Source organism: Pongo pygmaeus, chromosome 4 (assembly GCF_028885625.2).
Source record: "Pongo pygmaeus isolate AG05252 chromosome 4, NHGRI_mPonPyg2-v2.0_pri, whole genome shotgun sequence".
NCBI lineage: Eukaryota > Metazoa > Chordata > Mammalia > Primates > Hominidae > Pongo > Pongo pygmaeus.
In genome coordinates this window covers 152029358-152042874 of record NC_072377.2, presented here as the reverse complement: position 1 = coordinate 152042874, position 13517 = coordinate 152029358, and the positions used below count along the sequence as shown (strand labels likewise).

The 13517-nt window shown below is 41.6% G+C and overlaps 1 protein-coding gene across 1 annotated transcript in view; it reads left to right on the top strand.

Moving 5' to 3' along the window:
- DPYSL3 (dihydropyrimidinase like 3) overlaps window positions 1–13517 on the top strand; it is a 120440-nt gene that overhangs the window by 73477 nt on the left and 33446 nt on the right. Inside the window, exon 2 of the mRNA XM_054488339.2 lies at window positions 13061–13149. Coding sequence (XP_054344314.1) covers window positions 13061–13149 — 89 coding nt within the window. The remainder of the gene's footprint in view (window positions 1–13060; window positions 13150–13517) is intronic.

Here is a 13517-nt window from a genome sequence, read left to right as displayed (position 1 = left end):
GGGTTGTTGTAGAAAGGTAGTTAAGATATATTGTATGAATCAAACCAACTCAAAAAGAAATGAAAAGTCAAGTTACTTTTCAGGGATAAAGGAGAGGGAAGGTAGGCACCAGGTGGAAGGCTTTGACCTGAGAAGATTTAGGGAGATTCTAGCTTCTAAAGTAACTCACATTTATTGAGAATTTGGGCTTCATCCTCACAGCATTCCTTTGAAAAAGATATTATTTTCCTTACTTTACAGTCACGAGTCCAAAGCCCTTCCCTTTCCCACCATTCCATCAGGCTAACTGGCACTGATTCATCACTTGAGTTCTTGGACTGCTTTAACGACGAGGACCCTCTTTGCACTCCTGTATGATAGACCCAATCTTTGAGGTCTGGACTACAAGGCAGAGCAAACTGGAAGACATGTGTGGTCTTTGAGACAATTCCTTCCTTCCACAATCTCCATGGGGCCCTTTTCATGGCCGCCTGGTGTGACTGGAGCACCGCAGCTAAGTGTTCTGTTAGACTTGCCCACCACAGACAGTTTTAGGAAGTTGCATAAGCCAGTGGTTGTGTGCTTATGACCACAATCCCCAAGAAGCTCCCACCAGCTTTAAAAGTACAATGTCACACTTGAAGAAGAATCCCTCTGGCCTCCACAAATAGATGGGGAGCTATTGCCTGTCATTTGAAGGTGCTTCTCACACATTCCAAAGCCTGAGCCCACATTCCTCCTCTGGGAGTTGCATTTTGGCAGGCTTTCAGATTTAGTGAAAAGATTTCTTGTTTCTGAGAAGCAATAGGGTGGGAATTCACTCGACGTCTCTGTCATTGTAAAGGCCCTGTCAAAGCCAGCTGTCAGTCAGAAAAGATGAAAGGGGAGAGCTGCTTCTTAAGAGGGAGCTGGGTACCATTAATGGCACAGCTGCTTGGAAAGGTGAAGGGGATCACAGAACTTTGACTGGAATCCGTGGCTCCCGACTCCCGTTCTAGGGATCTTTCCACCCTTCTTTTCTGCCTTTCAGTTGGCACAGCCATTTTCAGCGTGGCATTAACTCAAGCCCGTCCACTAACACCTGACCATTCTCTTAAATCCCAGGCCACCATTTCAGTGACCTGCTACATGGCTGTATGGTTGACCAGTACCTCAAAATTATTCTTAGTCTTACACTTCAATTTTGTTAGTCCTTTTTCTGTTTCCTGTGTCTATTAATGGGTCCTCCCTAGACATGCTGCTTTAAAACTCAGTCTGGTTTGGCACGTCTGCATCTGCGTCACTTTCCCTTCCTCTTCAGTTACTTAGTTGATTGACACTTTCTTCTGCAGTATGCCATTGCATTTTCTAATCCATATTCTTCCTGTCACACTGGACCACAGCAATTACCACATTCTTTTACCTTTTTATAATTTTCTTTATTAAGTTCCTTTTAAAAGTTATAAAGTACATTACACATATGCAACTAGAGAAATAATGTAAATAAATAGAGGAGAGAGAAGAAAGTTTAAAAGGACCCCTACAACCTCTCTCTGCATCCTTTCCTTCTACAATATCCAATGTTAATAATATGATTTGCATCCTTCCAGAACTTTCTTCCAGATCAGCTCACACAAAAATATAATAAACATATTTACATACAGCATTTTTTGTTTGCTTTGACAAGAACTGGATCGTATTTTGCATATTGCTCCACAGCTTACTTATTTTAGATATTTCTTCAGTTCATGATATAGATTTAAAGGTGGCCATAATAATCGTAATCCATATTTGTGGTGATACATTGGTTTATTAAATCACTTCCCATTGTTGGCTATTCAGGGCCTGGGCTGGGTATTTCCTGCTTGCATCCCCAGATATCCTCTCCACCTTTGTCTACCCTGCTCCATACTCTGTGTATGGTGTGCATTAGTTGGTTTCTTTGCCCTTGGGCTTCTGGTTGCATTTAGCTCTTAGGGCACCAATAGGAGATTAGAGGGAGAGTGAACAATGAAGTCAGGGTATTTTCCCCTGATTCCTTCCTGTCACTAGGTCATTGTGGGGCAGCTGCATGTTTCTGCTGAAGGTTACGGCTCCTGCCAGGCAGCCCTCTCCATACAGCTACAGTCTCCACTTCCAATAACCACTCCCTCCCCTTTCCCTCTTCTGGCCTTGGCAATGGCTCCCTCCTTCTGGTAGGCCCTGGGTGCTGCATATCCATTTATTTGCCCTAAACACTGTCCACACTTTGTTAAGTAATTTCTTTGTTAAATTCTCCTTAATAACTTCTTAATAATTTTATCTGCTTCCTGCTGGCACCCTGCGTGCTAAAGGTCTTTTCTTATTTTGTTTTGTTTTTTTCCCCCTGCCACTTGCTGTTTCTAAGTTTTTCCTTCCTTTATCTCCAGCATGGGCCTCTGTCAGCTTGATTTTTTGACCCTATGATTGACTATTTTACTTATTTTTTGAAGATCCTTCTAGGGCTCCTACATAGTAAAGGTCAAACTTCCTAGTTGGCAGCCTTTTGCATCCCTTATTCCAGGATCTTAAGCTTTGGAGGAAGGAGGCTGCCTAACTCCACAATTTTGTTATGGAAATGCATTTCTTGCATCGGTACCATTGGTTCTCCCAATGATTGGTTGTGTGATATTGGACCATGAGCTAACCTCCCTAAGCTTCCATGTCTTCATCAATGCAATGGGGATGAGAGCAGCATATAATTCATAGCACTTGAAGATTGATTGAACAAGATGTACTTAAAGCTTCTATCTGTTTTCAGCAAATAAGAAGTTTTCAGTAAATGGTAATTATGAATTATTGTAACACGCTGTGATCATAATTACCGTTGGCCATACCCACGTGTACAAATCAGCTATTTACCTTAGATTCACTCAGGCAAGACCTCTGTGAATCCTTTAATCTCTGCCAGACAAAAGATTTTTCTGCCTGCCTCTCTCCTCTCTCTCTCTCTCTTCCCCCGACCTTTCTTAATTAATAGACTTTGTTTTTTAGAGAAGTTTTAGGCTTACAGAAAAATTGTGCACAAAGTACAGAGAGCTCCCATAGACTCTTTCTCACTCCCTCCTCACCCCCAAGTTTCCTCTCTTATTAACACCTTACATTGGTGTGGTATGCTTGTTACAATAGATGAACCAATACTGATACATTGAAGAAAGTCCAGTTTACATTAGAACTCACTCATTGTTGAGTAGTTCTACGGGTCTTAACAAATGCAAAATGTCGTGTGTCCATCATTACAGTAGTCTAGGACAGTTTCACTGCCCTGAGCCACTTCAGTGCTCCGCTTACTCACCAGTTCATCCCCTCCCTGTTCCCCTACCCCCCGCCCCAACTGGTAACCACTGATCATTTTACTGTCTTTCTATAGTTTTACCCTTTGTCTTTTTAGGTCACATTACTATTTGCGATCCTGGCTTACTTTTCTTACTGTTTTATCTTTACTTCTCTATTCACCTTCTGTATTCAACTTCATGGCTAGTAGTTACACAAGCATATATTTCAGGAATGAATTATTAAACTCGTTTACCCTTAGAATAAAGACTTAGGTTGAATTTTAGGCACTTCTTCCTGATGGAATAGGCATTTGGCTTTTGCACAGGCCCAGGGGCTTACGGGACAAGATATCCTGTTTGATTGAAGCTGGATGTCACTTCTCTAGTCCACATATGTAAGAGAGCTTCCACCCATGGCACATGTATTTGAGGCCTGAAAAGGAACAATGCAAAGCAAAACAAACAAGTAAGAAAATACAAAACTATCGTATAAATCCAGACCAAAGAGGGGCATGAATTAGCTCTCTAAAGCACTGACTTGGCTTTAATCCGTACTGGACTTCATACTCTGGTCCTGAGCAACAGATTTCTCAAGCAGCTTATATAAAATGGTAATAGCTCCTTGTATTTGGACTGTAATTTGGATTTGATTTTAACAGTAAATCGATATTACAAGAGCAGTAAAATAGAAGTTGTAGCATGGTAGTAGGAGCAGTAGTAATATGTGTAATACCTACCACTTAGGAGTCTTTTTTTTTTTTTTTTTTTTTTTGAGACGGAGTTTTGCTCTGTCACCAGGCTGGAGTGCAGTGGTGCAATCTCGGCTCACTGCAAACTCTGACTCCCTGGTTCAAGCGATTCTCCTGCCTCAGCCTCCTGAGTAGCTGGGATTACAGGGACGCCACCACGCCCAGTTAATTTTTGTATTTTTAGTAGAGACGGGGTTTCACCATGTTGGCCAGGATGGTCTCGATCTCCTGACCTCGTGATCCGCCTGCCTTGGCCGCCCAGAGTGCTGGGATTACAGGTGTGAGCCACTGCGCTTGGCCAGGAGTCTTTTGTGAGTACCCAACCCTGCATCATGTCTTTAACTCTCACAGTAGCCCTGTGAGGTAAGCATTATTATCTGTACTTTACAGATATATAAATGGGCCTTTTTAGAAAGATTTACCTTCACTCAGCTGAAGAAGCTGAGGCACAAAGAAGCATCAAGTTAGTTGCCTAAAATCACAGAATAACTTAATGGCAGAGATGCTAATGTAGCCCTGGCTTCTGGACTCCCTCAGTTGCTACCTACAGTTCTGGGGGTAGCTTCAAAAACTACTATTAGGCTGGTTTTCTTCCCAGGCAGGAACCTTTCTATTTTTTACAACCGAAAGCCCAGTTAAAGATTTACCATATGTCTTCACTTACCCAGATCTGGTTTCTTGTTTTCTGATAAGGCATCTTTGTTCCTACACCTGACGCTACCCCACCCTGCCTCTTTTCCTATCCACCCAAGCTTCGGACCCAGAGCATGGTCCCCAGTAGTCTCATCCTTCTGCTGTACTGCCTGATGTGAGTGGTCCCCGTCACTCTACTTTGGGTCCTGCTCTTGCTTCTCACAGGCCCATGTGGACACATATGGGCCTATACGTCAGTAGCAGAGATGATTCCAGCTGTTTCATGAGATCATTTTAGGGGGTTGTGGAAGAAGGCATTAAATAACATGGAATCGCATAATGACAAATTTTGTCCCCTTTCTAGTTCTTTTTCAAATCTTCTGAGTAGATCAAGGACAAAGTCTCTGTTTACTACTAGTTTCTCATTAACATCTCCCTGATCCATGTTAATCTTCCTTTATAACAAAATAACAGATCCAAGATCATCCTTTAGAGCCCTCTCGAAGGCAGCAGAATGCAGAAAAAATTTAGTGATGTTTTTATTGTATTCATTCCTAGGTTCACTGTTTATTTTTGGCAAGTAATACTAGTTTAGAATTTATAAGACTAAGATAGTGTTTTCTTTTAAAATACATTTATATAAGGATAATATTAAGAAAATAACAGCACAGTTTATTGCAGGCTGTGTCAGATATCATGCAGGTAGTGTACAAATGACTGAGGTTTGAGCTACACAGACCCAGCTGACCTTTCTCGTTGAGAATGGAATCGCTCTAGGGCTCCTCTTGTCCAGTGCTGTCCTTCTCCTCCGCATTCTCTTGCTCCTGGCGTGTTATCTATTTGTACTTATCTGTGTCTGGAACGCTGTTGAAGATTAAGAGACCATTATCAGGGACTAGGATTAGGGTGCTCCCCACAGTCCATTCCCCCATCTGCTGTGACCCAGGGCAGGCCACATCACTTGTCAGGCCCTTTGATAATGACATCTTTAAAATGGTTAACATGAAGTTCTGGGGAGGGAAGAATGCACATAGCTGGCTTTGATTCTCCAGTTCAGACAACAGAGCAGCCACTCTGCCCTGATTAGTGCTGCCCTGGGCTACTGCTGCCTCCACATAGCTGTTTTTCCTACCTTGTGTCTGTCCGTCTAGGGCTAAACCAAAGATAATAAAGAAAGTGAAGACAGTGCTTTCCATGTGTTATGTATTCTGCTTCGTGGGTTGCATTTTGAAGGGAGTGCCCCAAGTTGACCTACTTCCAGCACACCTCAGTGGTCATTAAGTATGTTTAGGTGATGAGGAAAGGGAGGAGTGTTTGAGACTCTCATCTGTAGCAGTTCAGAGGTTTGGAATAGCCAATCCTGGTAAACTATGCCCAATTTCAATAAAGACTCAGAGCCAAGAAACTGCATTGCTCCTCAAGATGTCTATCTTCTCCCAGGCCTTTCTCTTTGTCTCAATGGCATACTTGTCATCGAGGGTCCTAGAAACACACCCATATACTGGAGGGAGCAGGGGTGGGAGGCAGCTTTAAGACCTTACTGCCCTCTCTACAGTCTTGCTGGAAGAGTGTAGATTGTTATCTCCTCACAAGGGCTTATTTCCAGAGGAAAAATGACCTGGAGGGATCATGGGAACTTGCCCTGTGGGGTTGGGTTTAAAAGCGGAAGTCTTGGCTGACCTTGGCTGCTGGTGGCAGGAGCTGAGAACAGTTGCTGAGGCTTGGCTGGGGACTGGCGTCTCTGGAATTCCCTTTATGGCAAGGTCTGTTATATTTTGATTAACAAAGTGTTAGTTCAGTCTTTCTTGAGTATTTGTGAGAGAGGAGTTTTACAATGGCTGGTTATAATTGTAAGAAATAATAATGATGATGGTAGCTCACATATATTGAGCATTTATAGTGTGCCAAGCAGAGTTCAACCCTTTATATATAGTATGCCCCACAATCCTTGTCTGCACCCTCAGAAAAAGGTATCATTGTCCCCATTGTTCACTGATGAGGTAACTGAAGCCCACCCAGAGAGGTGAAGTCATTTATCCAAACACGGGTAGTGTTGGTGCTAGAAGTCAAGCTCATGTCTGCATGTCTCACCCAAGGCAACATATTTAATAACAGAGCCAGGATGAGAACTCGAGTTTCCTGAGAGCGTATTTAGTACCTTTTCCTAAATACCACCTTGAGTCAACTGGACTATCTTAGAATGTCTGGTTTTTCCTCTCTTCTTGAACTGATGCTGCTTTGGGGAAGAAAAACAAGATTTCATCCATGCAGTCTATCCATCCTGATGTTTTCTTAAGAGTGAAGGTGTTTTAGGAAATCAAATCTAATTGCCCAAATGGGAATTTATTTTAAATAACCACCTGCACCTTCATCTGGATTTTAAAAGGATCTTGAATCCCCACTGAGAAGGTCACAGTCTGCACTTTGTTAATGCAGGTAACAAAATATTTGATTTTGGGAGTCTCATTCTTCAGTTTATATCCTCTTTATAGGATTATAGTTTTTACTCTGAGCTGCTGGAATGTCTGCGGAGTGTGGAACAGATGTGTCTTAAGCGCTGTTCTCAGGCTGATTTTATTGACTGGGAAGAAGTCCATGGAGGGCTTTGATTTCTCTGAGAGGCATGTTCTCATTACCTCAGATAGACAAAGGTGGTAATTTATATTCTCTAAGTTGAAGACTAGGGGAGGAAAACTAAAATGGAGACCAACATCTCTAGTAGGCTTTTAGCTCAAGATTCTCTTTTCGTTCCCTATTTTACTTTGCATCTGTCATTCTTAATAACATTCCTTATAGCATTTATTACATCTTCCAGTTCTCTCTCCCTGCCCTTTCCTCTCTTTCTCCTTTTCTCCCTCCTTTCCTTCCTTTCTTTTTTCTTTTTCCTTTTTTTTTTCTTTTTTGAGACTGAGTCTCACTCTGTCACCCAGGCTGGAGTGCAATGGTGTGATCTTGGCTCACTGCAATCTCTGCCTCCCAGGTTCAAGTGATTCTCCTGCCTCAGCCTCCCGAGTGGCTGGGATTACAGAGGCCTGCCATGATGCCTGGCTAATTTTTTTCTTTTTTTTTAGTATTTTTAGTAGAGACAGCGTTTCACCATGTTGGCCAGGCTGCTGTCGAACTCCTGACCTCAGGTGACCCACCCGCCTTGGCCTCCCAAAGTGCTGGGATTACAGGCGTGAGCCTCCACACCTGGCCCCCATCCTTTCTTTTTTCTTCCCTCCTTTCCTCCCTCCCTTCCTCCCTACCTTTTTCTCTCCCTTTCTTTTGCTTTCTCTCTCTCTTTTTACTTCCTTCCTTTATTCATTTCTTTGTTCCTCTCTCTTTCATTCTCCTTCTCCCACACTGAGTTTTTTTGGTTAGTTTTCCTAATCAGTATCATACCCTAGTGAAGGAAAAGATGTTAGACTTATATCACACTTTAAAGTCCTGTGCCAAGCTGGACTGCAAAGTAGATCCCTTTATAAACTACATTAACACATTCAGGCCATAAGGGGCAGGTGTATTGCACTGATTTTATAAGTAGTGGCTTAAAAGTTACTGGATTCCTAAAGCTACCTACCTGAGAGAACTGGATGCAGATTGGACACTGGAACAAATTCAGTATTCAATAGAGAAGAGACCCCTGTCAGAAAGAGCTGCTTGTCATAAGGTTTAAAGACACTTGGTACAGTGGCCTAGGAGAAATCAGTGATGTGCCAGGAGATGGGAGACATGGATTTACTTCAAATTGGAACTAATCTACTCTGTCATTTGGAGAAGGTCACTCACCTCTCTGTATATATCTCCCCATTTGGAAAATAGAAATAGTCTCTCACCAACATACTTAAGGCTTAAAAACATTCAAAGTATTATAAATAATATTAATGGAATAAATGTAATATTTGTTAGCTATTTACTTGTGTGCTAGATTACACACACACACACACACACACACACACACACACACTGGCAGCCACCCTGTGATGTGAGCTAAGTATTATTATCCACTCTGGGCTGATGAAAAAAAACGATGCTCTGAGAGGTTAAGTCCCAACTCAAGATCACACACGTAGTTAAGTGGTGTGTCTGATTCTCCCAGCAGTGGCAAAACCTAGCTGGACCCAAACTTGCCAGCTGGTATGCCTAGAACCCTGCTGGGCTGCAAGACAGTGACACACTCAGCTCTTGGTAGCTGTGCAGGGCCTAAGGCAGGTCAGTGGCGGGTTGCTTCAGGATCTGAATACATTCATTTTGGGTTCCAGATACCCTTCAGATTACCACAGCATGCCCTAGTGATATAATCATTCTTTATATATATATATAATTACATTAGAAAGATTGCTAACTTTTAGACAAGACCATTTGACCTCCTCAGACATCAGCTCATGGACGCTTGGCAGTCTTGGCTGCCAGGAACAAGGTGAAGAGGCCCACTGAGCCATATACATCACTGAGGGAACTTTTATTTTATTTTATTTTAAGTTCTGGGATACATGCACAGGATGCGCAGGTTTGTTACATAGGTAAACATGTGCCATGGTTGTTTGCTGCATCTATCAACCCATCACCTAGGTATTAAGCCCAGCATGCATTAGCTGTTTATCCTGATGCTCTCCCTCCTCCCTGCACCCCACCCACCATGACAGGCCCCAGGGTGTGTTGTTTTCCTCCCTGTGTCCATGTGTTCTCATTGTTCAGCTCCCACTTATAAGTGAGAATGGGTAGTGTTTGATTTTCTATTCCTGTGTTAGTTTGCTAAGGATAATGGCTTCTAGCTCCATCCATGTCCCTGCAAAGGAGAGAGCAACTTTTAATCAGAGATGTTGGGTTTGTTCATTTTGTTGGCTTTTGATCCTAGCATGTGTTAATCTATCAGGCTCATGCATGAATTCATAGACAAACACTTTTTTGTGTCCAGTGAGGTTTGATTTTATGTGACCTGGGGGTGGTCAGTGGTTATGTCATACCCCACGCTCAGATTCCCCAGTGCCAAGCCCACAAATTGCCTTTCAGATTCCTCTTTGTTGATGACTGATTTGCCTAGGCCGCCCTTTGTAGTGGATCCCCCTTCCATGGAAAGAGTTAAAATTGGGGAGGATAGCAGGGCAAGCTGAAGACCACTAGAGGAAGCATTTATTTGAGCTGTTTAAGTTCAGGTTTTGATATTTTTGCTCTGCATGGTGAAAACAAATTAATAATATTAATATTTGTAGCCCATGGAGAAAACTCTTCTTAATCTCTTCTCTGAAACCTACACCAGGCCTATCATTCATCTTTGGGCTCTGTTTAGATTCCTGATTATTGAGCCAGAAAGATTTTATTTAATTACTATTTGAAAAGTTTCCAATGACACCATCTCAATGGTGTTAATTCCACTTGGATCAGTGCTTACTATCACCCTGGTGTTCACAGGGCTGGAGATAGCATTTGCCCCTTTGCTGACATTTCATGCTTGTTGAAGGGAGTGATGATCACACCAGTGGCTCAGGGCTGGGTGTCCTTAGGCTGGTCATATTTCATAACTGGTCTCAGTTCAGACAGAAACTGGCCCCTTTCCAAAACCCAGTTTAGCTCAGCTCTTTGCTGGGAAGATAAAATCAGGAAAGCATTGAGTTATGAGAGGGAGGGTACTCTTACAGTTACCAAGATTGTTATTATTATGAAGTTCCTGTTGAAGATGCTCTGTCACCTTCCTGGACACACATAGAACTGTGGGGTGGGGTTGGGGGCAGGCAGGAGGGCAGTGGTTCCTTGTGCTGGTCTGTGACTTGGTACTGGGCTGCCTGATGGCTGCATAAGGAGCTTATAAAATACAGATTTGGTGATGTAGAGCACAGCCTGGGAATATATATTTTTCTAATGTGTACACACTAGTTTGGAAGCACAGACCTAGGACTGCCTCATATAATTTTGCAGTACTGTTAAAATAGTATATCACAAAGCCATCATTTATTTTCTCAAAACTCTAATTTTTGGCCGCTTCCCACAATATTCTGACCCAGACACCTTTCCATCACGTGGACATAATACAACCTCCTGTGTCCCACCCTTCACCTATTCATTCAGCCAGTATGGAATAGCTGTCTAGGATGAGCTCCAGGAACTAAGGTAGAAATATCAAAAGATACATTGTTCCAGGACTAAAGGAGTCTTTGGTTTAGTCAGGAGATAACTTGAGTAATAAATAAATCAGCTACAGTAGAACATTGCTATTTTTCCAACTAACTTGCAGTGGGAGCAGGTGAAATTTGCTGGAAGGTCAGGTCACACATCGTGGAGAAAAAGCCCTTTGGGGCCTTGACAAAGGAGATGACTGCTAGATGCCAGGTGATTATATGAGAAGGCAGAGAGAACATGTTTGTAAATGCCTAGTGGACAGAGAGCCTGATAATGTGACAAGAACTGCATGTTTTGTCATTTTAAAATATAGGCCACACATGATAGAAATGAGGGTGGACATATTAACAGACCAGATCATGAGGGGCTTGTATATCATGTGTGGTGGACCTTTGTATTTGACCTCATAGGCATGTCTTCCTTGCCACATATGTAGTTTGTTTTGGAACACTTTATTGATCTGTATCTTTAAAAAAATAATTTCCCCTGACAATATGATATGATGAAATTTCTTCTTATGCAATACCTTAGAAGAGCAGGGGAAGCTAAGTGGTAATTTTCTGTATCCCAGATGGGGCCTACCTTCAAATCTCATTTTCTGGCCCTTTCATTTCTGAAGCCAGAAGTCAACTGGTTTTGGGGCTCCATCCTCCATAAAATTTATATCCTCTTTGAAAGCTGATGTTCTCAAACAGGGGCTACAGAATCAGCATCAAGGGAATGATGACCATGGTTGGCCCTGCATATGATGTCTCCCTGCCATTGACCCCTTAATCAGTGACTCTTAATCCTCATAGTCAAATAGCCATGGAGAACATTGGCCCTGAGCAGTGCATTCTAGAGCTGACTTATCAACACAGGTCTTCACCCCTCTGCTTGCAATCCTGACATATGTCTCAGTGTATTTTCATTCAAACTCAAACACTTACCAAACCCAGCATGAGTAGCCTGCCTACCTCCCCAACCTGATTTAATGCCACTTTCTTCCTTGAACCCTAAACTCCTTCCACATTGAGCTTTTTCAGGTTTTCAGAGAAACAAAACTTCATCCTACCTCTAGGCTTGTGCACATGCTATTCCTTCTACCTAGAGAAGTTCTTCACCCCACCCCCATCTAAATTGCTCTTCCCTGAAAAGACATTTTCCAGCCTCTAAACACGCCCACTCCCCTATATTTTGTGACACTTAATATAATTTTAGATTGCTTGATTTGTTTTGTTGACTTTATTTGTCTATTGCCAGACTTTCCCTTTAAGCTCCATAAAAGCAATGACCTGGGAATGGATGGAAGGATGGATGGATGGATGGATGGTTGGAGTTGAAATCTCTTTGTGAAGTTGAATTCTTCACAAAGTCCAGCCTCTCATTCTTTATTCATGCTGTAGCTACAACCAGCCAGACTCCTGGGAATTGTTTTCTCCTCCATGAACCCAACAAAACTTCATCCATCCCTCATACTCCAGTCTAAGCTCCATTCGTTTAATGAAACTTGTGATCTGTCAGGTTGACACTGATTTGTCCCTCTCCTGACTTATATATAAAGTATATGTTTACTTTGTTAATAACTTGCATTGTTTCCTGTTGGGTAACTCAAATTTCATCTAAGTTATAATTTTTAAAAAGGCTTTATTTTTCTCATAATTCAAGCAATAAAGAAATGCACTCAGAAAATGTGAGAAATATTGAGTATAATGAGGTAAATATAAATCCTGCATAATTTCTCCATTGTAAGTTAAATACTATAGATACTTTGCCTTTTTCCCTTCTAGTGGTTTTATTACATATTTTACAACATTGTGTGTACTTGTGCCTACATTTGTAAGTATCCTGAATTTTAGACATAACCATGATCTGAGCACGTCCTCGTGTAATTGCAAATACTTTTAAAAGCCTCTTTCCTTGTATGCCTAACCTTAAGTTCTATTTTTGAGAATCACCATTGAGTGTCAACAGAGTACTAGAGAGTGCACTAGGCACTGAGGCATATGTTATCCCACTTTAAATATTTAGTGCCTACTGAATCAGAAAATATAATATAAAGAATGTCTCACTTACTTGAGTAGATGTGTTTCCAGGTGGCTATAATATTAATAGAATGCAGAAGCAAGAGGTGAAACTCTAGAATAATTTGAATTAAGGGCAAACAAGAAAGACTGGATCCCCAACAAATACACCTACTTTAAATGTTGAGTGCATTGAGCACACATATGTCTTTGGTAAATGTGTTTCTACTAGACATCTAGAACAATGAATTGGGAAAACGTTGGCAGATCACTCTTCTCTGAAATCATACCTGTGATAACGACTCATGTTTTCCTTCTTTTCTAGAGTGACCGTCTCCTTATCAAGGGAGGCAGAATCGTCAATGATGATCAGTCCTTTTATGCTGATATTTACATGGAAGATGGCTTAATAAAGTATGTATATGGAATTCTTCTCGTTATTGTTTTGCACTTCCTCTCTTCATTAATGGCTCATAAAGAAGCTTGGATTACATGAATGTAGTGAAAAAAATCTTAATTTAATCAACAGAATGAAATGATACTGAGGGCAACTTTGGGCAGAAAGTATTGATGAACATTCTATGGGTCATGGAAAAGTGGAAGATGTGGCCATCATCCTTAAGGATACTGGAAAATGTGCACAAATTACAGCACCCTAAAAATATAAGGCTTTGTGCAATAGGTATCAAAGGAGTTGAAGTCGGGATAAGTGATTTAGAAGTACAAAGAAGAAGAAATTCATTTAGAAGTAATGCTTTGGGGTAGAGAGAGTGTTTAATCTG